The 27660-nt window shown below is 50.9% G+C and overlaps 1 protein-coding gene across 30 annotated transcripts in view; it reads right to left on the bottom strand.

Moving 5' to 3' along the window:
- The window catches only part of EPB41L1 (erythrocyte membrane protein band 4.1 like 1), a 157808-nt gene that overhangs the window by 29968 nt on the left and 100180 nt on the right, over positions 1-27660 (bottom strand). For 9 of the 30 annotated variants that reach the window (XM_067013051.1, XM_067013048.1, XM_067013049.1 and 6 more), the window contains 14 exons: positions 26821-27011; positions 25754-25918; positions 23731-23835; positions 23075-23117; positions 19654-19729; positions 13703-13921; positions 11293-11380; positions 10612-10764; positions 9335-9432; positions 8891-9066; positions 6043-6191; positions 5129-5164; positions 2565-2747; positions 147-251 (listed from right to left, as the gene is read on the bottom strand). In XM_067013051.1, coding sequence (XP_066869152.1) covers positions 147-251; positions 2565-2747; positions 5129-5164; positions 6043-6191; positions 8891-9066; positions 9335-9432; positions 10612-10764; positions 11293-11380; positions 13703-13921; positions 19654-19729; positions 23075-23117; positions 23731-23835; positions 25754-25918; positions 26821-26997 — 1773 coding nt within the window. In that variant the 5' untranslated portion in view covers positions 26998-27011. Of the gene's footprint in view, positions 1-146; positions 252-2564; positions 2748-5128; positions 5165-6042; positions 6192-8890; positions 9067-9334; positions 9433-10611; positions 10765-11292; positions 11381-13702; positions 13922-19653; positions 19730-23074; positions 23118-23730; positions 23836-25753; positions 25919-26820; positions 27012-27660 lie in introns of those variants that run through there. The other 21 variants (XM_067013062.1, XM_067013061.1, XM_067013060.1 and 18 more) reach the window with 7 other exon arrangements.

Below are 27660 nucleotides of genomic sequence, written 5' to 3' on the forward strand. Positions count from 1 at the left end.
TCACTTGTCACAGCACGGGGCCAACATGAGCTACCCACTGCTCCCACCTGCAGGGCAGAGTCTGGCCCACCCCCTCAGCCCAGAGAAAGGGTTTTCTTAAGATTAGCAGGGTGGTTCTGGGTGGGTGGGGAGGTGACGACAGTAACCTCAGGAGATGCTGCGAGGCTTTTCTGAGTGAACACTTCCAAGCCTGTGGCCGTCCCAGGCTCAGGTGCCAAGTCCCGCTGAGAGGTGTCCTGGGTCCTCTGGGACTGCAGGGGAGGCCCAGGGCCGAAGGAGAGGGGAAGAGGGAGGAAGGGAAGGAGAGACAGAGAGCAGGAGAGAGACACACACACAGAGTCCGTAAATAGCCCAGCTTTGTAAATCCCGCATCCTTATGTCAGGAAGGAGCCACGCCATGAGAGCCCATATTTGGATCAGGGATTCCAGTTACCATCAGCAGTGGTCCCAGGACTGTCCAGCACTTTCCAGTTTATAAAATGCTGTTATATCCATTATTTCACTAGACCTTCCCCACAACACTGTGGAGTGGCAATTTTGGTCCCCTTTCAGATGGACTGACAAGGCAGTGAGGCTTCCGAGAGGTGATGTCACTCACCCAAGGACCCAGTCCAGTCCTTGGCTACAACTCCTCTCATCTCCCAAATCTTCAAGAGCCTCTAAATGCCAGTGGGACCTGTAAGCCAATTAAAAGGTCCATCGCTCCAAGGTGAGCTCCTGGACCAGACTTCTCTCCAGCAATGGACTACACTTCTTGCGGGGAGGCAGTAGGGGGATGGGAGGTGGAACAGACTCCACCTTTTAATAAGACGCATCTTCTGGCAGTTCCAGCTTATCACCAGCAGGTGGGGCACCCCCATGCCAGGCTGCTCAGAGCATCTCAGTTCCCCGGAGTCCCGCCCTCCAGTGCCCAGCCTTCCTTTCTCTGCTGGAGTCTCACCCCTTTGGAAGCCTCTGCATCCACCTCACCGACTTCAGGACTGACTAGAGGCCTCTCTGGTCAAGTGTCTCTCGGGGCAGGAGGAAGGGGGTGTGTAACTGGATCACTAGACCAGCCCCACGGCCCCATCCAGGGCCTTCAGTGTCTTGATTGTGCCAGCGGTGATCACAGAAACCCTCAGTGGGTGAAGAGATTTGTCCTTCCATGGCACCAGCCATAGAGGCCCCCGTAGCATCCCTGATGTTGTGAATCACCAGCCAAGGAGCTACCACAGCAGCCTCGCTAGACAAGGCCATGTCGAGGCCACGGGAGTGCTGATTCAATCAAAGGCCCGCTTATTAGATCACAGCTGCATCACCAATTTTCAAAGCTCTAAAGGGCAGCACAGGCACAAGTGACTCTCTCCTGGTCTTCATATGATTTGGTCTTGCTCCCAGGCAGCTGTGATATAGCAAATACAGTGGCCTGGGACATAAGAAAATCAGATTCTGGCCCCTCTTCTATCAGCTATGACACTGATCAAGTCCTTCCCTTTCCTGAGCTTCTGTGCCCATGTGTAAAATGATGACCTTGAACCAACTGGGTTCCGAGGGTCCTTGCCAACTTTAGAAAGGATTCTGATTTGAAATTAACCTTCCGTGTGAGAGTCCCAAGGCTCTCCAGATGAAACAATAAGTAACTCACATTGAGCATCTAGGTCCTCTGCTGGCCCCTCCCTGCTTTATCTCATTGGACACTCACAACAGTCCTGGGAACTAGGTACTTTTATTATCTGTCCCTAACGGAGGCTCAGAGGGGGTAAGTAAAAAGCCCAGAGTCATCCAGCTAGCAGGCAGCAGGGCCAGAATTCAAACCCAGGCACTGTAGGTCTAGACCTCAGAAGGGTTTAAGACCAATAAGCAGCAGCACTGGAGAGAAAACACCTAATATAAACGGGGGTAAAGAGTGCCAAGATTTAGCAGTGCTAAAAATACCAGCTTGGGATTATAAATACAGGAATTCTCAAGATCCTACCTTTCTCTTTTTCAATGAGAAAACACCCCATGCTTTCCACTCTGAAAGACAGGTCATGTGGGATCTTTTTCTGGAGCACCAGGAACAGCTCTGACTTTCCTAGAGGATCTGTTCCCTTCTGGTAGGCTCTGAGGATCTTCCTAGGAAGGAACACTCCCCCCATCTGTGTTTTCACAATAGGCACAAAACGGTCCGGTTACTGGACAGAACTACCAGGATTCTTAAAATTTAGCGTGCGTGAGAATCACCTGGGGCACTTGTTTAAAGTACGGATTCCAGGGCTCTACCTCCAAATACTCGGATTCAGTAGGTCCGAGTTGGGGCCCCGGAACCTGCAATTCTAACCAGCACCCCTTCCCCATTACACTCTGGCTAATGGAAGGGAAATACACCACACTACAGTGAGTCTTTTGAGTTTTTCAAGGTGGTCCCTGGGGCCCAGGATTCCAAGAGTGAGTGAATTTGTTTTCCTCAGCTTAACCTGCTGCCTTATCTCCATCACCACCTTATGCAGCAACGGGGCGTGGAGGGGGAGGGTAAGTCAGTACATAGCAACCTTCCCCACCGTCTTTACCCAAGGCCCCAGTTGAGGGGTTTGGGTGAGACCTACCTCGTTGACCTTCTCAGGGGTGCCCTTGGGGGAGGGGGAGGCGGGAGAGGAGGGCAGCCTGCGTTCCCGCTCCCAGTCTCGATCCCGGTGGATCAGTTTGCTGTTGGGTTCCTTCAAGGTCCTCTTGAGCTCGTTGATGCTGGCCTGGTGCTTCAGCAAGACATCCTCTGGCTTGTCTAAGAACTAGGGTGCACAGAGAGGACAGTCAGGTATCAGAGGAACAGCTCCAAGAAGAGGATGCAAGGCGTGGTGAAAATGGTAATGGTCCCCATCACCGCCCTACATCAGCAAGGTGATTCCCGTCCATGGCCCTGTCTCACCCTCACAGCGTCCCATAAGCCAAGCAGGGCAGGGATGATTAGCCCCAACAGGTACACAAACCCCTCAAGATTAAAGAGAAGAGCAGAAAGCACTTAAGGTTAAGAAGAGGAGACTTCTGGCCAAGTACCATCTTTTCTTCTCCCCTGCCTGGCTCCTGGCCTTGGAACACCTAAGTCAACCCAAATCCCACAGGTCTGGGTAAGTTCCCTTTGGTTTCACAAGGCGCAGAGGTGACTTCCCTCTGGTTACAACCAAAGCACAGTGAGAAATCACCAATCCTGTTTGCTGGGCTGCTCTGGCCCACTCCTTGGCCTCCTGGATCCTGGTCCCTCTACCTCTGGCCACGACTGGGACCACTGTGCTTAGCAGGATCCTCAGTCTAGGCCCCTCCTAGCCCAGCGTGTGCCACTGCTCAGGCCCCGTAGGGCCCTTCTAAATCCAAGGACGTCCAGAGAAATGTGCCCTGCTTCCACACCAGGGGCCAGGAAGAGATGATGTTGAGCATTCTCTGCTGGGAGCCACTACCTTTCCCAACCACCCAGGATCTTCCAGATTCCTTGTGGGTACCAACTCCTCAAGGGCAGACAGGGTGAGATACAGCCAGACAGAGGAACTAGGGCTCTGTGGGGTGTTCAGCAAGATTAGAATTAGAGACCAGGAAGAAGGGAGCTAAGTCCCAAGGCTGGGCACAAGAACCGAGCCAGGTACAGCTGGAGTCATAGGAGTGTCCCTATTAAATTGCCAAGTCGGAGCTCTGGGCGGTACAGAGGTACCCTTGCCCTTAGGTCAAGTGAGGACCAGCCTTTGCACAGGAGCCAGCAGTAGTCTGCCTACTTCTGGAGGCAGGGCAGGTGTGCTGGCAGCCCAAGGGCCCTTATCTGCAAAGCTGTTTGAGGACTCAGGACAAGAAATAGACAACCTCAGCTTATTACAAAGTCAGATCAGCGATTCTGGAACAACTACTTAGAAGGCAAGCTTGCCCTTGGACAAGGCTAGAGTTCCCCTGGGCTTATCTCTGGCATCCAAGGATCCACTATGATTGACTCCTAAGTTAACTAAGGAAGGAAACCAATGCCACCGAGGCTCTGCTTTCCCTCTAGACATCTGTCTGTACCTCCTGCATCCCTTCCTGAGCAGACCTGTCTCAGGACAACGTCTCTCTGAGAAATCAAACCTGATAGAGGGTGCACAGGTGGGTGGGTTTGGGCCGCCATGGACCTAAGACGTGGCTGGTGACCTTCCATCTTGAACCTGCCGCACTGGTCCTGTGAGCATGTGGTGTTCCCCAAGGCTGAAGGGAGCAGTGGATCCTTGAAGGATAAGGGCCTGGGGGAAACCTAGTCCAAATGCCTTGCTGTGCAGATGGGGGACTGGGGCCTGAGGGGACTTTACCAAGACCCTCAAAGAGTCAGTGGCAGAACTGGGGCTGAAACCCAAAAGCCAGGCCTTTCTGACGCCCCAGCCCCTGGCCTTTCCCTAAGCAGCCCAAGAACAGACCCACTTCTCCCGCAGTTAAGTATCAAAGGAAGAGTTGGACACTATGTGAAAGGGAAAGAGAAGTGGTTAACACAGGATGAGGGTGTTGAGAGAAGCAGCAAATGGGAGGAGGAGGAGGAGGAGGCTTTCTTGGCAGAGCTGGAGCAGCAGGGGCCCCGCCCGCGGGAGGTGCACCTGGGGCTGAGAAGACAGATGTGCTCTGAGGCCCCTCCCTCCTCACACCCCCCCACTCCCATATCTGGTTGCCCATAGATACAAAAAGAAGCTTGGTGGGGGAGGGACACAGGGGACACAGATGTGGAGACATGACAAGACAGTGGTATAGGGAGGAGAAGAGTCAAAGGAAGGCTTTGGGGTGGGAGTAGGGGGGGATGGGGGTGGAGATGAGCTCAGTGAAAGCACAGAATGGCCTGGAAGAACTGGGGGACACAGTGGGGGATGGTCAGTGGGTGGGAAGCAAGCAGGGCGTGGTCTGGAGAGGCGGAGCATGAAGCTGGGAAAGGGAGGGCGAGGTGGGGAGGGAGGGAAACATGGGTGGTTGCGGGGGCTGGAGTCTCTGGATGAGCTTAAGATGGGGAGGGGGTGATGGAGGGTGGGGTTGGGTGAGGGAGGAGGATGGCCGAGAGCGGAGGAGAAGCTGAAGTTGAGGTGGTGCTGGGATGTGAGCCTGGGATGGACGGTGGGGTGATGACAGATGAGCTGGGGGGTGAATGGCTGGGTGGGTGGGGACAGGCCCCATGCAGTACCTCCTGCTTGTGTCTCGGCGTGGTTTCCTGCTCCGGCTAGCGGGACGTGGGAGGAGGAAAAGGAACCAGCAGGGTCAGTAGAGCAAATGCATTAGAGATACCGCGACTGGCCTGGTCCAGCAGGTAGCCCAGAGCACTCTGGGAAGCTGGGTGGGCCACCAGCAGGGCAGTGAGGTCGTCAGAAGGTAACAGGGCGTGAAGCAGGGAGCCCAGGAAGGCGAAGAAGGGGGCGGGAGGCCTGGAGGCAAAGCGGCCCATCACACTCGGCCGATGGGACGTGGGGTTCTGGGGAGTCATGCTTCTTGCTGTCAGTGTGTGTTCAGGGGCTTGTGCTCCCAAGGTGGGGGGTGCATGACGGAAACCCACCACACCCGTGTGTGCACGTGCCCGCGTGCGCGTGCACGTTGTCTGCACGTCTGGGTGCGTAACCCTATGGGCGAGGGGGTACACGTCTGTGAGTGAACACCTGCGAGTCCGAGGCCGCGCGGGCCCGCGTGAGCGTGCGCACACGTTGGTGGGAAATGGGGGCGGGTGGCAGGAACTTGAACCTCACCCTTGTGGCCTGCAGGGACACCCTATCATGGGTGAAAGGGGGCTGTGCAGATCCAGATCACAGGCAAAAGGGCAAATTAGGAGTGAGCAAGAGGAGGCCAGAGTCCACCAGGGAACAGAGTGCCCCTCCAGGAAAGCAGGGCAAAAGGAGCGGAAGGGTACAGGGTGGGCAGCATGCCCCACCCCCATCTGGGGATTCCAGGTATTGAGCACGGCCCAAGAGCAAGGCCCTGTCCATGGTGCGCCGCACAGCAAGGGTGCCTGGCCACCGCTGGGGGCACCTGCGGGTCAAGGCTGAGCCTAGACCCAGGATCAGCCTCCTGACCCCCAGGTCAGAGGGTACGAGAAAGCCGGGCTCGTACCTTTAACTCCTTGATCTTGGTGGGGGTCCTGACCTCTCCCTCCTCGGCCTCTGACCGCCGCCCCCCAGACTCGCCATCCTCCTCCCGCTTGTCACTGTCAGGTCCCGCGTCGTGGTTCTCACTGACCGAGGCTGGGCGAGAGAACTCTGCTGAAGTGGGCAGAGACGGCCGGGTGGCCATGTGAGTCACCTCCCAGGCACAGGGACCAGAAGCCAACCCACCGCCCGCCCAACCACGCCTGGCATAGAGCAGATACCTCCACAGCCTCAACACGCTGGGGATAAAGAGCCAGTGCCCAGAGGAGTGGAGTGGCCTTCCCCAGGTCACTCAGGTGGTGAGAGCCAGAGCTACCTCCAGCGCCAGGCCCTCCCCTGATTTCTACAGCACTCGAGCCTGGGTTCAAATCTCAAATCCATCTCTTCTTGGCTGTGTGATCTTGGGTAAGTTATACAACCTCTCTGGGCCTCAGTTTCCTCATCTACAAACAGTACCTAATTCAGACAACCGGGAGGAGGAACAGAGAAGCTAATGTGTCTCAGAGAAGCAGTGGCTGGCTCAGAGTGAGCCAGTTCGATCAGTGTCGGCTCACAAATGTTACTGTTTTTGTTGTGGTGGTCGTAGCAGATACTCGCTTGACCGTTATTTAACACTACACAGATACTGTGAGATTAGCTTTTATTACTGAAAGTTAAAGTCCTGAGGCTTGCACGTGATTTACCTTCTTTATAAATTAGGGAGAAATCAAGGGGATCCCTGCAATAACATCTTTCTCACTCACTGTGGCATTCCAAAGTCCTTTTCTGAACAGGAAAGAAAGGGATGGAATTACAGACTTTACATCAGACACTGGGCAAAACCCAGACTATGCCCAGGGCTTGTGTCTCAGTGGAAAAAATGGCTGGTGAATACTGGATTCAAAGCATCAGAGCACAGATTATCCTCAGGATTGGCATAGATTTTTTTTTTAAAGAATAATTATCCTTTTTATTCATATATATCACTTGACAAACTGCCCATTTATGCACATTATTTCATTAGATCCACATAATACTCTGTGTTGATGGCTAGGATGGGAATTACTATCCCCATTTTACAGAGGATAAATTGAGACCGCGAAAGGAGAAAGGTCCCACTGGTAACCTTTCAGTGAATAAGGACAAGGAGCCAGGCCTCCTGGCTTACAGTCCGGGCTTCCTAGATAATGAACTTCACCAGTTCTGGGCCGATCTTTGCTGCCCTGAACAATCTGGGTTTCATTCAGACCCCAGCATGGTAATGGGAGCTGCAGCGGAGGACAGAAGGACAGCACAGCCCTCCTTTCCCTTTGCTTAAATCTCAGCTCTCAGCACTGTACCTTCTCAAGGAGAATAGGGAGCTTCCTGAGCCCCAAATGGACCCTTGCAAAACTGCATGTCCTCCGAACACAGCCAGGGAGTCCTGGGGCAGGACTCACCTCCATACTACTGGAAACGTATCAGACTCTCCTGATCACCTGGCAAACTCCTAAGCATCCTTCAAGACTCTAGCCCAGTTGTCACCCTCTCTCCACAGGGTTGCTCTGTATTCCGTACACACTCCTCCCACCAGCTGAATCATGCTGAACGCTGACAAACCTACTATTCTGTGAGCTCCTCAAAGGAAAGTGCCATACTTATACTAAAAACCGTACCCAGGACCTAACACAAGGCCTGGCACACATCGAACACTGAGAAAATATTTGTTGCCTTGCCTGGAGGCCAGCCCCAATATGTTCTGGGAGCATCTGCTGGTCCCCCACCAAAGCCCCATCTCCTACCTTCAAGCTGCCCCCTACAAACCTAAAACAATAATAATTTATTAGTGGTCCTACAATTTATTAAGGTCTACAAACCTAAAACAATAATAATTTATTAGTGGTCCTACAATTTATTAAGGTCCTACTATGTGCCATGAACTATTTGGGGTGTGGTAGACGTATTACTTGTTTAGTTCTCCCTACAACACAATGAAGTAGGTATTATTCATTTTGCAGAAGAAGAAATAGGCCCAGGGGAGTTAAGCTGCTCAAGGCCTCCCATCCTATCATTCAAATATTTATGGACCACCTCCTGCATCCATGGAGCAACTGGTGAGTGTCAAGGCTGAGACCTAACTCTGCCTAACTCCCAATGCCCCATGTGGCTTCTGACCCTCTCCTATAAACTTGTGAGAATATCCTGGGAGAGTTCTGGGCCCTAAAGTGTGCTGATTTAGTAGGATTAGGTAAAGGCCTGGGACTTCTCATGTTTACAAGCTCACAGCTGGTTCTGATGTCACATTTTGAGAAGCCCTGGTCTGCTTGATACAGGGCAATGTATGGCCAATTCTCGTTAATAGTCAGGGCACCTATCAACTCAAGAGAAATGGGGGCAGTGGAGACTGCCATGCAGTTAGAGGTCAATCAGCCCGGAGCCCAGTGGAACCAAAAAAATGACTGGGAACAACTCCTTCGCCTCCAGTAAGGCATCACCAGCTCCACACTGCAGTTACAATATATCATTCCAGAATGGTGACAAGCTGTGAACTGCTAAGCTTCTTGGGAAGGGGGCCCAGAAAACTATATGGCTGAACCTGGGACCCCAAAAGGCCGCAACTCAGGGAAGCTGTGAGAAGCCCAGAGTGTCAGTGTCACACGCCAGCAGAAGTGGTACTGTAGGCTAGACTAACCCACTGAGAGCCACCAGATGCAGCAGAGCTCTGGGGCCACCATGCCTGGTGCAAATCAACTGTGACGTGTTCACCGCCTCCACTGCTCATTCTACAGGACCCGGCATGCTCCCACCCTCCCTCTACACGCCACTCTCCCCGCCACCTCCAGTGTGGGGCATACCTCCGTCAAGGCTGCGGGACATGGTGTACCGTTTGCTGGAGGAACGCTCAAAGAAGGGCGCAGGCCGGTCGATGAGGGCGCTAGCCTGGCGGGTCTGTGCCTGGGTCCTCCCACTATACCGAAATTTGGAGCCCATCACCAGGAAGCCCTTGGGTGGGGGCTCAGGGGACACCAGCCTGCAGGGGAGGGACGGAGGCAAGGAGAGAGGATCAGACGCGCAACGCCAGGCCCAAGGCTGGACCACAGCTGGCCTTCCGTCCCGCTGTCCCACCTCCTATGACAACTCTTAATGGTCCAGAAGGTGAGAGACTTGGGGAAAGAGGAGGAGGAGGGCTTTCTTAGAGTCCCTACTAGCTCCTCCTACTGACAAAACACAGCCGTCACCCACATCCACTCACAGCCTCTGCCTCAGCCCCTGTTACCACACCCCAGGGGCAGGCTCACCGGAAGAACGTATGGTGCTCAATGCAGACCTTCCACAGTCTCTTGGCCGACCGGTGATTTGGGAGCTTAAAGCCAATCGTGCTCTCAAACTGCTCATACTGCAAAACCAGGGAGGGTGGGTCAGAAGCAAGGCCTGGGCCCACTCTCACCACCAGTCCATCCTTTCTGAACCTCTTTCTCAGGCCTGTATGACTCTGGCCTGTTCGTTCATTTATTCATTCATTTAATCAATCAGCTGGATTAAGCCCTTACTCTGTGACCGGTCCAGAGCTAAGCAACACAGACACCAGGGTGACCCAAGACAGAAGATTCTTGGGGGTGGGGTGGGCGGTGATGATAAATGGGTAAACAAGCTCATCTCAGATACTGATAAGGGCACAAAGGAATGGATAGAGATGTGTGATGTGACAGGGAATGCCTGCGCCTGTGCAGGGGTGGGGGTGGGTGGGTGCTACTTTAGAAAGGGTGATCAGGGAACGCCCTCTACACCGGGGATATCTGGGCAGAGAACTGGAGGATGGAAAAGGAACCAAAGCTATGTGAGAAGGCGGGGCAGAGGATTTCAGGTGGAGGGAACATCAAATGCAAAGGGCTCGGGCAGGAAAGAGTTTGCTTATTCAAGGATCTCGGAGAAGGGTGAAGGGGCTGGAGCGCCCGTGGGCGTGGGGCAGAGGCGCAGAGGCACGTGGGGTGGGTTTGACATGAACTGACGCAAGGGACTTTTAAGCTCTCTCCAGCAGCTATGAGGAAAATGGCCTGGAGTGGCAGTAGAGGCCGGGAGACCAGTGAGAGGACAGTGTAGGGACGGAGGGGAGAGACGGTGGCTGGTGCAGTGGACAGAGGGACAGAAGCAGACGGGCTCGCATTTATTCTAGAGGGAGAACCAAGTGGACTTTGTGATGGGCGGGATGTGGAGGGTGGGCATATTCATGTTTGCATGTGTGTGCAGTCGGGTGTCTGTGTGTATCTTCGTATGAGTACCACATGTAAGCCAATCGGGGCATGGACATACATTCTCTGATCTGTATAACATGGGTATATGTGGTTATCTTTATGCGTATACTCCCACGCGCGCGCGCGTGTGTGTGTGTGTGCAGGCACATACCTAAAGTGCAAAGTCTATGTAGACAGCCCCAGCAAAAGAGGACTGTCTCCCTACCCAGCACCCAGCACCTCCATCCATGTATCCTGGGTAGGAGAAAACCCAGGTCCAGCTGCTGGGGTCCCCTCCATTTTAGTTGATCCCGGTGAAGAAGGGATTCCCAAAGCAGGCTCACCTCCCCAGGCCGGATCTTGATGTAGAAGTTACTCCTCTTGTAGGAGATCTTGAGAATCTTGGGCCAGGCGAAGCGGTTGATCCTCAGCCGGTCCCGGTAGATGAGCAGGCCGTTGGCACAGACTCCTAACATGATGTCGATGCCCTCAGAGTCCTGTGTGAGAAGGGACCGTGGAATGACCCTGAAACCCCATTCTGAGCTCCTTGTAATGAGCCCTCAGGAGCAGGGTTTAAGCATCCATGCTGGAGCCCCACTGACTAATCCCTCACAGAGCCATTTGTTCATTCATTTTGTCCTTTATTCACCCTCTCACTTGTTCAATCGTTTTCTCTACCAATCATTCATTCACCCAGCAAACAGTTAGGGGTACCTATGCATACTAGGTCATATGCTATATGCTCAGGATACAGAAATAAGTTAAGGCCTATGTCTTTCCCTCATGAAGCTCCCAATCTAGCGGTGGCACAGACAGATTCCTAAGTAAATATAATACAAGGAGAAAATAATAAGGGTCATGGGGAAATAAAGGATTATGGAACGTCAAGTTATGAGAAATGAGAAGAGAAAAGGCTTCAGGTTGGAGGTAACACAGAGTCTGGCACACCAAGCCCTCCAGAAGGCCCTGGTAGTTCCTCAGAAGCACCCCCCAGAACCTAGGGGAACCCTGGCACCCAGCAATACCTTGGCATGGTGCAGGTCTACTCCATACATAGAAAGCTTCTTGGCGTTCTCTAGGAAGTGGATTTCTGCTTCTCCTGGGGTCATGCCCCTAAGGGAAAGAAAGTGATCGCTGGTGACCGGTGGAAGGCCTGAGTCCTGCCAGCCGAAGATGACCACGATCAGAACCTATGATTCCAGGAGGGCAAGCATTCTGGAGCAGGAGTGAGGCTGGGCCTCCCCGGTCCTTCACCTCCGCTCTCAGTGCCGGATAGTGCACCCCTAGCCCCGCCTTCAGTCCACGGAACTCTCATCTCCTGCCAAAGCTCAGGTCCGGCCTTATTTTCTCCAGGAAGCGTTCAAGGCCTCAGCCGGGGGTCCGGATTTTTGCCTCATTCTGACACTGGATTAAATGGGAGCCGTAAATTCTGTTTCTTCACGCCAGTGAAACCACTGTGGATGACATTGCTTATCATTATCACCCAGGGGCTCCTAAATTATTACCCACAAAACTATTTTTCACAGAATTTTGTATCAGAAACCACTTGATCGCCCTTGAGGAAAGGAGGAACCTCTTTCCTTTCTGAAAAGAAGAGTTACGTAATTCATCAAGTTCCTTCTTTGCTTTGGCTGCCAGGAAACTGTACACTCTCACAGCATTTACTGAGTAACATTTATTGAGTACTACATGCTGGTTATTCTTCCAAGCACTTTACATGTATTAATTCATTTGAATCCTCATAACAGGACTATAAGGTAGATATCATTATTCCCACTTTATAGATGAGGAAACTATGGCACAGAGAGGTTGAATAACTTGCCTAAGGGCACACAGCTATTAAGTAGCAAACTCAGGATTTGAATCCAGACAATGTGGCTCCATGGTTCATGTTCCCAGCTACTTCGCTTACATCTATCTCATAGCCTCAGTTTCCTGTGCTCTGTCTACCTCAGGGAGCTTTTCTGCAGGATACCTGGACACTGGAAGTCAATCTGCTTTAAGTCAAAAGAGCTGTAACAGCTGAAGGGATGGCTGTTAGGATTTCTCCAGCCCATATTGATCTGAACTTCCCTCTCTGAATTATTAGGAGTCTTGAGAATCCCTAACACACCTTGCTGCCTACAACAGGGATGACAAAGAGCCCTGGCAGACACTGCTAACAGGCTGCACGGTTTCGGTATCCTGCTCAACACAATACAACAGCAGCTGTTACTAGCCAATCAGAGTTGGTGTGCAAGTCTCCGAGACACACATTTGCCACCCAGACCTCGTGTCCCATCACACCCCAGCAGGCTTTCTTCCCCACGTACATGATCCCTCCACCTCTGGACCTGGGCCTCTCTCCAGATGGCCTCTCTCCCCAGGACGCAACCCTCCTCATTCCCTCCATCCTTATTAGCAATGAGATAATATCACCATACCCCCTCCCATATGCATAGCACTTTACAGTTTACAATGCACTTCCACGTCATTTATCACATTGGGTCTCCCTGACAAGCCTGGACTTAGAGAGCAAAGTACTTCCAGCTTAAAAGGATCATTTAGTTCCAAGGGTCCCCCCAGGGAGCGGGTATCACCCTCATGGCAGGGATTTGGAAATAGGGGATGCATTTTGGTTGTTACAGTGACTGAGGGGGTGTTATGGGCATTTAATGCCTGGGGCCCAGGGATGCCAAACATCCTGCACAGTGAATTCTCCTGCCCCGAATACCAGTAGTTGAGAAACACTGATAATCTAAGTCCTTACAAATACAGGTAAAAAATGGGGCTGATGGGTTAAATACCCAGTCCATAATCACACAACTAGTGAACTATCTTCTAACTCCTGGCACAAGCTGCTTTCCACTGCACAATCAACTACTCAGCCCCTCAAATCACAGAGCAACAGTAATAGCCACCATGCGGTGTGTCTCTAATATGCACCATTTAGCCCCTCCAGGACCCTACAGCATAGGTTTTATTAGTGCCCCCATTAAACAAATGAGGAAAGTAAAGCACAGGGAAGTGAAATGACCAGCCCGAGATCCCCTGGTTAGAAAGAGACAGAGCCAAAAGGTGAACCAGACGGTCTGGCTTTAGAATGTAAACTTTTGAACTTTATGCCCGGAGACATCAGGACACTTACCCAGGGACACACAATCATTATTAGTATCTCCAACTGGCAGTTAAAGAGACCGATTCTCAGAGGCCAAGGACAGGGAATTACCACACCAGTACAAGAGCTTAAGAACCTGAAGTCCCAAGCAATCATTTAAGGTCACATAGCAAGTTACCATCATTCCCATCTGATGAGATGATGTGCTCTCAGACACACCTCACGTTAGTGGCAGAGCCAGGTGGGGTACTTACAGCATACGATCCGGTGGCCTAGCCAGGAAGGTTCTGGCCAACAGGGCAAGGAGCAAGGGGAGGCCTGGGAGGAGGCCCTCTCACCTGTACGTCTTGTGCAACTCCATGATCCTTTCTTCCAGCTCCCGGGTCTGGTTAGGGGCGAAGCGGAGCTCACTGACATAGTTGCCCACGTGTTCCTCGGCATCATAGTCGCCCAGCTCAGCCTGCACGGCATAGGAGCCCAGCAGGGCATGCGTGACGAAGGAGCAGGGCAGGCGGCCCGTGATGATGTCCGCCCGCAGCTGCAGGCACAGGTAGTATCTGGACATAGGGGAGAGCTGGCATGGGCATAGGGGCCACTCCCTCCCTAGATTCCCCCAAGCACAGTTGCCCACCGATCCATCAGCACCAACTGATCAACACTCAGCGCAGCAGAAGAGGAATGTTCCCAGACACTGGCATGTCGTGTGTTAATACTTTGGGTGTATCCTAGAAGATGGTTATGTAACATTTCGTGCAATGTTAAGCATTTTTGTTCATTTCTAAGTTTGAGGGATTTTTCCTACTATAGGAACATTTTCAATTTCTAACTCATTTTCAAGCTAAATTAGGACTGCTTTGCTGGTTTAACCATGGTTTTTAAATGTGATTTTTGGTTTAACCATTTTTTTTAATGTAATTTTTTTTTTTTTTTTTTTTTTTTTTTTTTTGCGGTACGCGGGCCTCTCACTGTTGTGGCCTCTCCCGTTGTGGAGCACAGGCTCTGGACACGCAGGCTCAGCGGCCATGGCTCACGGGCCCAGCCGCTCCGCGGCATGTGGGATCTTCCCGGACCGGGACATGAACCCGTGTCCCCTGCATCGGCAGGCAGACTCTCAACCACTGCGCCACCAGGGAAGCCCTGTATTTTTAATTATACTATTAATATACTCTTATTGTGGGAAAAATGTAAACTTTAGAGATAATTCTAAATTTCCTCTTGATGTCCATTCTCAGTCCTAATTCCCTCCCCCAGAGGTCACTCCTGTTATCCCTGTGGTGTTTAGACCTTTTTCCTCCATGGACATATAGAAATGCATGTGGTTTTCACATGATCATCTCCATGGATGTAGAAAAAGCATTTGATAAAATTCAACATAATTTCATATCAATTCATGATAAAAACTCTTATGAAAGTGCGTATAGAGGGAACATACCTCAACATAATAAAAGCTACTTATGACAAACCCATAGTCAATATAATACTCAACAGTGAAAGCTGAAAGCCTTCTCGCTAAAATCTGGAACAAGACAAGGATACCCACTCTCACCACTTCTATTCAACATAGTATTTCAAGTCCTTGCTACAGCAATCAGTCCAGAAAAATAAATAAAAGGTATCCAAATTGTTAGGGAAGAGGTAAAATTGTCATTATATGCAGACGACAAAAATTGGTAGGGAAGAGGTAAAATTGTCATTATATGCAGACGACATGATACTATATATAGAAAGCCCTAAAGACGCCACACAAAAACTGCTAGAACTGACAAATGAATTCAGCAAGACAGCAGGATACAAGATTAACATACAGAAATTGCTTGCATTTCTTTACACTTAACAATGAAATATCAGAAAGGAAATGTAAAAAGAAAAATCCCTTTTATTTATTTTTTTAATCTATGGTTTTTATTTTTAATTTCTGAATGCATCCAAGTGCTTCAAAATTATTAAAACTGAAACATTATACAGCAAGAAAAAAAATACTTCTTTCTTGCCACCATGGAACAAGTTACCAATCCTCTACATGCAGAAGCTCCATTATTGCTGAAAAAAATCCCTTTTAAAATAACATCAAAAATAAAATAAAATACTTAGGAATAAACCTGACCAAGGAGGTAAAAGACTTATATGCTGAGAACTATAAAACATTAATACAGGAAATTGAAGATGATTCAAAGAAATGGAAAGATATCCCATGCTCTTGGATTGGAAGAATTAACATTGTTAAAATGGCCATACTACCCAAAACAATCTACAGATTTAATGCAACCCCTATCAAATTACCCATGACATTTTTCACCGAACTAGAATAAATAATCCTAAAATTTATATGGAACCATAAAAGACCCAGAATTGCCAAAGTAATACTGATGAAAAAGAACAAAGCAGGAGGGACTTCCCTGGTGGCGCAGTGGTTAAGAATCCACCTGCCAATGCAGGGGACATGGGTTCGAGCCCTGGTCTGGGGAGATCCCACCTGCCATGGAGCAACTAAGCCCATGCGCCACAACTACTGAGCCTGCGCTCTAGAGCCCATGAGCCACAACTACTGAGCCTACACACCACAACTACTGAAGCCCACCCCTGCTCCGCAACAAGAGAAGCCACTGCAATGAGAAGCCCGCACGGTACAATGAAGACTCAATGCAGCCAAAAATAAATAAATAAATAAATATTTTTTTTTAAAAAAGAACAAACCAGGAGGCATAACCCTCCCAGATTTCAGACAATACTACAAAGCTACAGTAATCAAAACAGCATGATACTGGCACAAAAACAGACATATGGATCAACAGAACAGAATAGAGAGCCCAGAAATACACCCACACACCTATGGTCAATTAATCTTCACCAAAGGAGGCAAGAACATGCAATGGGGAAAAGAGAGTCTCTTCAGCAAGTGGTGTTGGGAAAGTTGGACAGCTGCATGTAAACCAATGAAGTTAGAACACACCCTCACAGCATACACAAAAATAAACTCAAAATGGCTTAAAGACTTAAATATAAGACAGGACCCCATAAAATTCCTAGAAGAGAACATAGGCAAAACATTCTGACATATATCGTACCAACATTTTCTTAGGTCAGTCTCCCAAGGCAATAGAAATAAAATCAAAAGTAAACAAATGGAACCTAAACAAACTTACAAGCTTTTGCACAGCAAAGGAAACCATAAACAAAACAAAAAGACAACCTACGGACTGGGAGAAAATATTTGCAAATGATGTAACCAACAAGGGCTTAATTTCCAAAATACACAAACAGCTCATACAACTCAATAACAAAAAAAACAAAACAACCCAATCAAAAAATGGGCAGAAGACCTAAATAGACATTTCTCCAAAATGACATATAGATGGCAAATAGGCACATGAAAAGATGCTCATCATTGGGAAATATTAGAGAAATGCAAATCAATACTACAATGAGGTACCACCTCACACTGGTCAGAATGGCCATCATTTAAAAGTCTGCAAATAACAAATGCTGGAGAGGGTGTGGAAAAAAGGGAATCTTCCTACACTGTTGGTGGGAATGTAAATTGGTCCAGCCACTATGGAAAACAGTACAGAAGTTCCTCAAGAAACTAAAAATACAGTTGCCATATGATCCAGCAATCCCACTCCTGGGCATATATCCAGAAAAAAACTGTAATTAGAAAAGATACATGCACCCCTATGTTCACAGCAGCACTATTTCCATTAGCCAAGACATGGAAGCAATCTAAATGTCCATTGACAGATGAGTGGATAAAGATGTGGTACATATACACAATGGAATATTACTCAGCCATAAAAAGAATGAACTATTGCCATTTACAGCAACATGGATGCAACTAGAGATTATCATACTAAGTAAAGTAAGTCACAAACAGAAAGACAAATACAACATAATATCACTTACATGTGGAATCTAAAATATGACACAAATGAACTTATCTATGACACAGAAACAGACTCACAGACACAGAAAACAGACTTGTGGTTGCCAAAGGAGAGAGGGGGTGGGGGAGGGATGGAATGGGAGTTTGGGATCAGCAGATGCAAACTATTATATAGAGAATGGATACACAACAAGGTCCTACTGTATAGCACAGGGAATGATACTCAATATCCTATAATAAACCATAATGGAAAAGAATATGAAAAAGAATACGTATATATGTATATATAACTGAATCATTTTCTGTACAGCAGAAATTAACACAACATTGTAAATCAACTATACTTCAATAAAATAAATTTTTTTAAATGCATGTGGTTTTGGTTCATGTGTGTTTTTACCATGTAAATGCTATCAAATGCTATATCTGACTACACAGCTTGCTTTCTCACTCCCAACTATGTGCCTTAGAGCCCTTCCCATGTCAGCACACGTGACCTGACTTTATTCATTTTAACTTCTGCACCATATTCCACCGTCTGGACAAACCTGTTTGCCAATGTTTTCTCAAAACTTTTTTATTTGGCTCCAGCTCTAAATGAATTGTCCAAATTGGTTTAAAAGAAACATTTCCAACCACTAGGCCATGATTATTTTTATAACTTTCATGCACACTTGGATGATTTTACAATTTTTAGAACCATTTCAAAGCACTTTTTATTGCTTTTTAAGTTACTGTGTATTTTTTTTTAATATTCCAGTTCATGCTCAGCCTATAATACCTCCTTGCCCACTTTGCTATGTTTCACCATTTTTTTTCCAATTACTTGTTTCTTTTCCTTTTAAGTGGCTTTTACTAGTATAGTTTACTGCTCCACAACATTATTTTGCAGTCAGAACTGAAGCTCTGGCCAAAAGTACAATACATGCGGCCTCACTGTGTGCTCAGAGCCACGGCAGAGGCTCAGAATCAGCAACAGCTCAAACATTACAGGCATCGTGTGTCGGCTTATAAGCATATCATTCAAAAGTCTCCAAATTCAGAAATCATTACCAAACACACTGATCAGTCTTTCATTTCAGTCACTTTGTCATTTGGACCAGTTTATTTGGGTTCTAAATATTTTTGACTAAATCAGCTGCTACTACCACCCCATCCTCTGAGGCCAGCCACACCGGGCAGGGCTAACTTCCTTACTGGTGTCCCCAGTGTCCAGGGACCAGCACAAAGAGGAGAGGCACCAGTGGGCAAGACCAGGGGATGGGAGCTGTATTGGTCTAAAGCTCTCAGCCCTTTGGGGAATGAAGTTTAGACCCTGCTGCTGCCACCTTGGCCCCAAGCTGACCCCAGGGATTAGAGCAGGGCTAATGAGGCCAAGGCCTCGGGTCTGATCTATTCCAGGGATATCTGTTTTATCTCCCAAGGCCTCTTGACCTTGGCCCATTGCCTGGCAAATGGCAGAGATTAAGGAGGGACCCAATGGGAGACGGAGGATGGCTTAGTAGCTCCCTCTCCTGCTGTAGGAATAACTCCAGGCCACATCCTATGGTTGGCAGGTGTTTAGGGCCCAGCACAAGGATGACACAGCCCCAGGATATTGTAAAGTAAGACTATCTCTTTAGAAGGGGCTTAGATAAAGAGAAAGGCCCCTCCCTGTTTTGGATTTCAGAGGCAGGATGAGCCCCATGGAAGCTCTCATCCTGAGAGATGCTTTGCACCCCCTTCTAATCTTTAAGCCTTGTTATCTACTGGCCCTGAGGCACAAGGCCTGCACCTACAATCCACGTTCACCCCAGCAGCCTGGGCTTGCCTCCCTGGGTGGTCACATGCCTCATTTGACTCCCACACGCCTGCCATGTGCACAGAGTAGCACACAGGACCAAACTCCCATTTGCAAAGGCATCTGTGTTCTAATCCCTCCTATCCCCAAAGTTAAAACCTGGCGGTCCAGCCAGTACATCAGCCTTCAGACATGTCTGGTTTATCCTACCCAGAGATGGCCCACACCATGCTTTTTAAGAGTTTAAATTAGTTGCCAATATTTTAAAAGCGTGGTTTTTACTCTCAAATCCCTAGCTTCACTCCAACTATCAGGCCTGATTCCCACGTGGCAGTGACTGCCCGAGCAGAACAGCAACTGTTTTGAGCGGCATCTGTCCCCTTGAATTCACACTGAGCCCCACTGTTCCCCATGACACCTACCCCTCTGAAGTCAAGGGTCAGTTGCCATCGACCCCTCTGTTTGTATCACTTTCTCTTGCACTGAGTTGGCTTCCCTTGTTGATGCTGTCTGCCTGGCCTCAGTAGGCACCTGGGTTTGCACCTGCCATCATGTACCCGTATACCACCTTGTGTCTCCCAGGGCTCTGTGTCCATCCCCCTCCACCACCACCCCTCCCCAGCCCTCACCTTGTGATGTCTTCTGTCAGCTGGGCAGGGTCAGGGGGGTAGAACTTGACTGTGAAGGCAAAATTCCAGGGGCTGCCTGAGAAGAGAAGATGGGGGAGAGATCAGAGAGGCCCCATCTCCCCCATGGGTGGCCCAGATGCACCATGCCATGGGCAATTTTTCAGTCTTCCCATAACAATCATCTTAGGACAATCCAATAAGAGAGCCTGGCACATTATTCCCACTTGACAGATGAGGAGACTGAGGCCCAGATTAACAGACTTGTGAACTAGCAGTGGGAAGGAAGGTAGAAAGAAGGAAAACAATGGTGCATGCCAGGCATGCTGTTAAGTACTTTACAGACATTGCTTCATTAAACCTCACAACATCCCTGTAAGTAAGTCCTATGATTATCCCCATTTTGTAAATGAGGACGGTGAGGCCCAGGCAGTAAAGTGGCCAGTCCAAGGTCACAAGCTAGGAAGTGGCAATGCTGAAGTTCAGACCCAGGCCACCTGGATCCAGAGCCCATGCTCTTCCCCCTACACCAAAGTCTGTGCCCCAGGACATTTATGGGAAGATAATTAATCTAGAAAATACCACATTAAACAGGTTTCCTAACTTTGGACTTCTCAGAGCCCTCACTCTGCTACTGTGCATTGCACCTCTTGAAGGGGGACATGCATTCAAGAGTTCCCCAAATCCATTTGACCTGTTGCATCTATTTGTCACAGGGCATCCTTCCAGATTAAAGTTTCTCAGAAAACATGTTGCAAAACTCTGCCCTATATAATGTTGACTCCATCTCAGATGGCAGAACTGGATTATAAACAAGATCCAAAAGCAAATATAATGGGCTACAAGTAACAAAGAACATTTCACAGGGATAAATTTTAACCTCCACGTTTAGATATGAAAAATCAATGGTACACATTTACAAGGTAGAGAAAAATAAACGCTGAGGTTTCAGCTGGAAACAAGCTCTGCAAACCAAGAAGAGGGATGACCACTTAAGAAGAGGGGGGAGGGAGGAGGCCTTGATGAAAGGCCATAATCCAGAACAATGGTCAGACCACCCCTGGGACATTTGGGGCTCCACGCGCTAAAGGGACCTCTGACAAAGTGAGAAAGAGAGGCCCATCCAGGGCAGGGCTGTGGACATGAAGGGCTGGAGGCCATGCCATCACTACCATCCTTGTCCCTGTGGGTATCACACCATCTTCACCCTACAGCTGTCATGTCTCCAACACTTACTAAGTGCTGGTCGCTTGGCTTGCTAAGAACTTTACACGTGTTTTTGGAATTTAATCTTTACAGTGATCCTGAGGTAGACTTTCCTTTTAATAGATGAAGGTTTTGAGAGGTTAAGTCATTCTCCCAGGATCACCCAGCTAGTCAGCGACAGAAAACAGGTCTAGCCTCTGATCATAGGACTCCACAACCTAGGCTCCTGACTGCAGCTGACTCCTTGGAAACAGCAGCCTAATCAGGAAACAATCCCTGTCTCAAGAATAATAACGGCGGAGTTCCCTGGTGGACTAGTTGTTAGGATTCCGGGCTTTCACCGCCATGGCCCGGGTTCAATCCCTGGCCGGGGAGCTGAGATCCCACAAGCCGCACAGCACGGCCAAGAAAAAAAGAGAGCGAGAGAATAATGGTAATAATTAATAACAATAATAGTGGCTAATACAAACTGGGTGTTACTATGGGCAGGCACCTTTTAGGTGTTGAACACCTAATAATTCATTTAATCCTCACAAGAACCCTAAAGATAAGGGTTACCCCCACTTTACAGATGACAAGACACAGAGCAATTAAATAACACGAGAAGTAGTGATGGAGTCAGGATTCAAATCCAGGCAGTCTACTTCCCGCGTCTGTCCTTTTAACCACCACACCAGATTGCCTCCTACTATGTGAAGCACCTACTATGTGCTGGCTGTTGTCCACACTCACATCACTGAACCTTCAACCCCACCTAGTGAGGCAGTAATCACTAATCCACTTGCTAGGGAGATGCCAGAATCCAGAGAGGTGGAGGAATTGCTCCCAGTGCCCTAGGTGATGGGCCCTGAGATTTGGGAGGAAATATACCCAACTCTGAAGGCCAGGACATAAGGACTCAGGTGCCACCTTCAGAAGGTTGGAGTTGTCACAAATCAAGAAAGTGGGTAAAAAATTGCTCTGTGGGGGCCCCAGAAGCCAGAACTGGGGTGAATGGGTGGAAACTGCAGGGGTAGGAACAGAGGCTGTGGCTTTACTAAATAAAGGAGGAAGCCCTGCTCCTTCATAACCCAAGGGGATCACTTCTCGCCCTGGGGAGGGAGCCGAGACCCAAAGATTCTGTCAGCAGCTTCTCTTTTCTAAGGTCCTGGTCCTTCCAAACACTCTCAGCCACTGTGTGTGTTCCGATTCTTTCAGGCATGAGAGCCAGGCCTCCCAGCTGGCCTGGGGTTCCTGGGGACAGCATAAAGGCCAGGCCTAGGACCCTGTTGGCCCCAGAAAAGGGGGCTCTGTCCGTGAGCCTGCCTCTTTATCTCCAACTGACAGGAGGCTACAGGAAGCATCCCTCAAGCCCCCTCCTGCATAGTCAGCTGGCATCCCTAGGCCCAGCTGCCTGCTGTCCCGGCAACAGGCTTGGCTATAGCTTTCCAGCCAGGGGATCAGGAAGCCCAAGCACAGCCAAGAGGAGGAGCCGCCAGTGGAGGCATCCCTGCCTCTAGGCTCCAAGTCCCCACTCACTGCGTGCCCCCTGGCTGAGGCCACCTACCTCCCTCTTCTGGCGTTTGAAGGCTGCCCCGCCCCTCCCAACATGCCTTTTTTCCTCTGGGCCAGAAATGACAGGTTTTTGGCCTGCTCATCTGTCTTCGACCCAGGTCTTGAAAAGAGTGCAGGATGGTGCTGGGAGGCCAGGGCTCAAGACCTGGCATGGCCCATACCTCACTCTGTGATCTTGGGTAAATAACTGCCTCTTTCTGGGCCTCAGTCACCCATCATTAAACACAGGACACATTCACTCCTCTCAGTTGGCAGTGGCCTAGAGTACTGTGGGGACAAGGATTCTGAGCTGAGTCAAAGGTCACTGATCACCGAAGCCTGCACTGGCCCTGGACAGAAGGGTGGCTGTTTTGAGGCCATCGGCTTGTCCCCTTGTCCTAGATGACTCTGTGGGTCCCTTCTAGGGCTGACACCCGGAAGGCAGCTGTGATCCCTCTGCTAACCTGCTGGGTGACTCCAGACACCAACTCCTCTTGTCCAGGCCTCAGGCTCCTCATCTCTGAACAATACCCTGCCTTCCCCAAGATCTGCCACACACAGCAAACGAACTCATGGGTCTGAACGCACTTCCCAAAGGAGGAAGGAGCAGCACAGCTAGGACCCTCAAGGCCTGGAGCCCCCCCACCCTCCCGCCACCCTTCCACTACCACAGCAAGTCACTCACTCCGGATCTGCTTCTTGATTTCCTTGGAGGGGTCCAGCCAGTTCTGTAGGAGAAGATAGACTTCTTTAGAGGGAGATGGAGGAAGGGACTTGGGTAGGGCTAGGAGAGAGAAACGTCCCGAAATGGCCTGCCAACAGCCCCTTAGCTGAGAACACTCTTCCCTGGCTGAGCTGTCTGGGTCCTTTCCCCTGGGACTGGGAGGTGAGGGAATGAGGCCTGGCTTCACTCAGGGTTTGGGCCCCGGGGCCCTGGGCCTGGCATTGCTTGGAGGCAGCTCAGTAAATGGGTAATGCAGCTGCAGTGGGATTGCTGGGAAGAAGGAAACTCAGGCAGGAGCTTCCCAAGGGTGGGGAAGAGGGGCTGGGGGTGAGTGCCGCAGCTCCCACAGGAAGCCATGCCACGGCTCTCCAGATACCCATCTGGGGCTGACTTGCAGGCCCCCAAGGAAGGACAGGGGCACAGGGGAGACAGAGAACTGAGGATGGACAGGGCAGGCTGAACCCTGGAGGCGTGCAGACAGAAGGTACCTAATGAAGATCTGAGGGCTGATGGAAGCCATGGGATGTGGCCAGGCCAATGGGGGCCTAAGGGAAGAGACCCCCCCCCACCAACCCAGGGCAGGCCTTCCAGCCAGCCCCGCTCCCCAGCCCAGGTACCTTCTGGCTGTCGGCATCACAGAAGGTCAGGCCAAAGTAGTCCTTCTCCAGGAGGTTGAGGTGCTCACAGACCAGGTCAAACAGCACCTGGCCCCGGCCGTGTTTCTGAAGAGAAGAGCAGAGCTGCCGTGAGGCTGGAACACACCTCAGGGTGGGGCGAAGAGATGCCCCAGGCTCCACCAGGATGACGACGACGTGAAAACCCACAAGAGGTTTCCAGCATCTGGGGAGGATCTCAGCACTCCTGCCACCCACCTGGCTCTGCTCTCCAAGTCCTAAGGAATCCTGGGGGGACACTAATGCCTAGCCCATCAACTGCCTTCTTCCAAGCCCTCCTGGGGTCCTCCTAGAATTCAGCCCTGCTTGGGGGAAACCCAGAGTGGGGTGGGGGAGTGACTGATTTTTCCTTCCTGTACAGTGATTAGGAGAAACAGGCTTAAGTTGGACCCAAGGACCAGAAAACCAGAAGTCTGAGTTTTGAGCATGAGAGGAAGAGACAAGCCACCTGACCTGTGAGGGACAGGGGCAGGGGAGGAGGGGAGGGCCTGGGAATCAGGGTCACAGCGTGACTCTCCTCCCCTGGCCCCGCCCCTTACACGAAGGGAGCATCACCTCTAGCCAGGCAGCAAGTGAGGTTCCACAGGGGCTCACAGAGCCTAAATCAGCCTCAGCTGCAAGCAGCACTGCTCGAGCCACCTTCTCCCCGCAACTCCCATCAGCAAGGCGTGGTACCTCTCTGAACACCATCTGGGCCTGAGGATTCAGGAGGACAAAGCCCAGAACCTGGCTGCGTACCCCAAACCCACAGGGGTGAGGATAAGCATCAGTGAAGTGATCACGGGGCAGGGGGCGTGTGAAGCAGTCACTACCCAAAGAGGCAGCGGACTCCAGGGAGCGGGTGAGGTCCCTGCAAGGTCTGGCTAGGTCACCTGGCACCAGGCCTGACTGCGTGTAGCAGCTGGAAAACCAAGGGATTCCTGAGCCTGGAGGAGACCTTCAGAGAGAGTGGCCTCGGCCAAACCCGTACACTCTTCTAGGGCAGCTGAAACAGCACCTTGGGGCCACCATGGGCAGGAGAAGATATCCCTTTGTTTTGCCCAGGAGTAGGCAAGGTGTCCACCCTGCAACCTTTCTATGGAAGAAATGAACATTAAAAACAAAACCAAAAACCCATCCCGGCAAAGATGACAGAGCCAGCCTCCCAGGCCTCAGAAGTCGGTCCCTTAAGACCGGGGATCGGGGGAGAAAGGGAGGTGGGTCCTGTAACTCTCGGCAGTAAGGCCACCCTCTGGACTCTTCCATACACGTGGACGGGCCAGGATTGGTGCCTGGACCAGGGCAGAACCTCGAAGGGGGCGAGCGAGAGCTCAGAATTTGGGTGGGACTTCCAGCCTGTACAGGAAAGGGAGATGCTACATGTGGGACCAGGAGGGCTGACCCCACAGAGGAGGTGTCTGCCTAGCCACCCACTGTGGGCCAGAGTCATGCCACAGGGTGTCTCCACAGCCTGGGGGGGGAGGGTCCTTCCAATGCGCCACCTCCCTGTGCCTGGGGGACACCTCACCATGGAAGCCTCGAGTGACCAGTTTGTCCTGGTGCCCTGGATAGGGTGCTTCACGGGGGGAGCCCTTCTCCACACCCGTTATACACATGAAAATGATTCTGGTTGAAACCTCAGCGTCTGCTGGGTGAGATGAAAGAGCCCAGGTCCCACCAGGCTACAGATCAGCCCCCAAACGGTGACTCCTTGCTAAGGTACAGCCACCCTGAGAAGCCTTTTCCTGGCACCAGCCCTGTGCCTCGCCTAACACTATCTGCAATCAGAAGAGCCCTCTGCGGGCCTCGGTGCCACCATCTGTGCAAAGGAGGGCTGGCCGGGTCATCTCCCCAGGACGCGGCCGTCGGTCCAGGGTCCTCCGTGAAGAGCGGATGCCCTCTGGCTTGGCCCAGGCTGAATGCGCACAGAGGCCTGCCCTGGCTCTGAGGACGGTCGACCAAGGACGGGGCCTGTGATGCTCCCTACCTCCACCTCGCACTCATACTCAGAGGCATCGAGCAGAGTCACTCGGCAGACGGCACTCTTGTACTTCTTGGCAACCTTCTGGGGCGATTTCTGGGCCTTGCTGGGCGTGGTCCTCTCTGACAGGCCATCGGCCTCCCCGAAGTCCTTCTCCTCCATGTCTAGGCTCTGCAGGCCCAACCAAGGGAAGGGTTTAGTCAGCGAGCTAGAAACCACAGCCTTTCATCCAAATGAGATGCAATAAGGATGCAGCTGGGGCTCAGACAGACCCCAAAATGAGAGCCACTGCCCTCTAAGACCCCCCAGGTGACCACGGTCTATGGTGGGTGTGTGAGGGAAGACAGCCACAGCTTCTGCGTACAATGGGTGAGCTCAAAACGAGGGGTCCACTGCTCCCCTGCAGGAGGGAGCATCCCACAAAAACCGAACCCAGAGGCCAGAGCTGTCCTATCTGCGTAGGACAGTGCATGAGTGATCAGGACATGGTCTCCTCCTTCTCAGTCTGTCACTGGGTCTAGCATGAGGCTGGGACTTATCTAGTGGAGGGAATGGAGGTCAGAGCCCTGCCCACTATGTCACTGACACCCTCAGTGACCTTGGCCAAGTCCCTGCCCTCTCTGATCCAGTTGTGAATTAGGGGAGGTGTGAATTCAATGGCCAGATGAACCCCCAAGTCCCCTGTCTCTTTTTAGGGTGATGAATTTTGCTCTGCAGTCACCCTGGGCTTGCCCCGCTAGAATGGACAGCCTTGGGGGATAGGAAAATAAGGTTGAAAGGCCACCGATTTTCAAAATCAGATCTAGATTTGACTTGTACTTCTGTCACTTTATAGCAATGTGACTTTGGGTAACTCACTTCATCCTGCTGAGGCTCTGTCTCCCCAAGTGTAAAATGGGGAAATCAATAGTTACCTTCTTAGGTCTCAGAGAATTAAGTATAAAAATGAACACTATGCCCCCTGCACAGTGCTTGGCATGTATGGGTCAATAATACATCTCAGTTTCCTCCTTGCCTCCCTTCTGGAGGACTGGCTGGGCAGGAAGAGGGACCCTGTGCTCTCAGGCACACACCTGTTCAGCAGGCCGAGCGTCCTGATGGGGCGGATGCTTCTCATTGGAGTTGGCCTCGGGATGGCCGTGGCCTGTGGGGGTCACAGGGGTAGTAGCTGCGGCGGCTGCCTCAGGCTGCTGCGGGGCCTCCTCCTGAGCCTTCTTCACCTCAGAATCTGGGCCTGTCTCTGTTGTCATGGTGACCAGCACGCCTGCATTGGCACGAAGGAGAGAGCATGTGATGGGGGAGAGGGGCAGCAACGGTGCGACAGAACGGTGCGAGGGGGACAGGAACCACACACGGAGAGAGACAGATGGAGACAAATGGCCAAAGAGCCGCAGAGAGAAGGAGGAGGGAGGGGGGGAGAGACAGAGGAAGTGAGGATAGGGACAGAGTCATGAGAAGTGAGGGGTCAGTGGCAACAGCCAAGGTCACAGACCCCCACCCACCCTTGTGCCCAAGCTCTTGGCCCAGGTCTGGAATCAGGGCCCTTCCTAAGGGCGGGGAGAGTCTCTCCAGGGGGCCCCACTCTGCCAAGAGCACCAGGGATAATCAGTGACCACCTCCAGGCAGGCCCTTGGCCAGGCTGTCTCTCCCACTACAGCACCTGGCACACGGTAGCCCCTCAATCAATGTTGAATAAATGGAACTCAACCCGAAGAGCCCTGTGCTCCCGGCCTTTCCAGCCCTGACATCGGACGAAGCTCTTCATGCCCCAAGCCTCAATAATTCCTGCCCCCTGACTTCACAGGGATGTTGTCAGGAAGGTACTCTTAAAAAACGCATAGCCCTGATGATGTCAAAGTCAGGCGAACTGGGCTCGGGCTCCACATCTGCCACAAATGGGCAGTCGGCTGGTC

This window comes from Kogia breviceps, chromosome 14 (assembly GCF_026419965.1).
Source record: "Kogia breviceps isolate mKogBre1 chromosome 14, mKogBre1 haplotype 1, whole genome shotgun sequence".
Lineage (NCBI taxonomy): Eukaryota > Metazoa > Chordata > Mammalia > Artiodactyla > Physeteridae > Kogia > Kogia breviceps.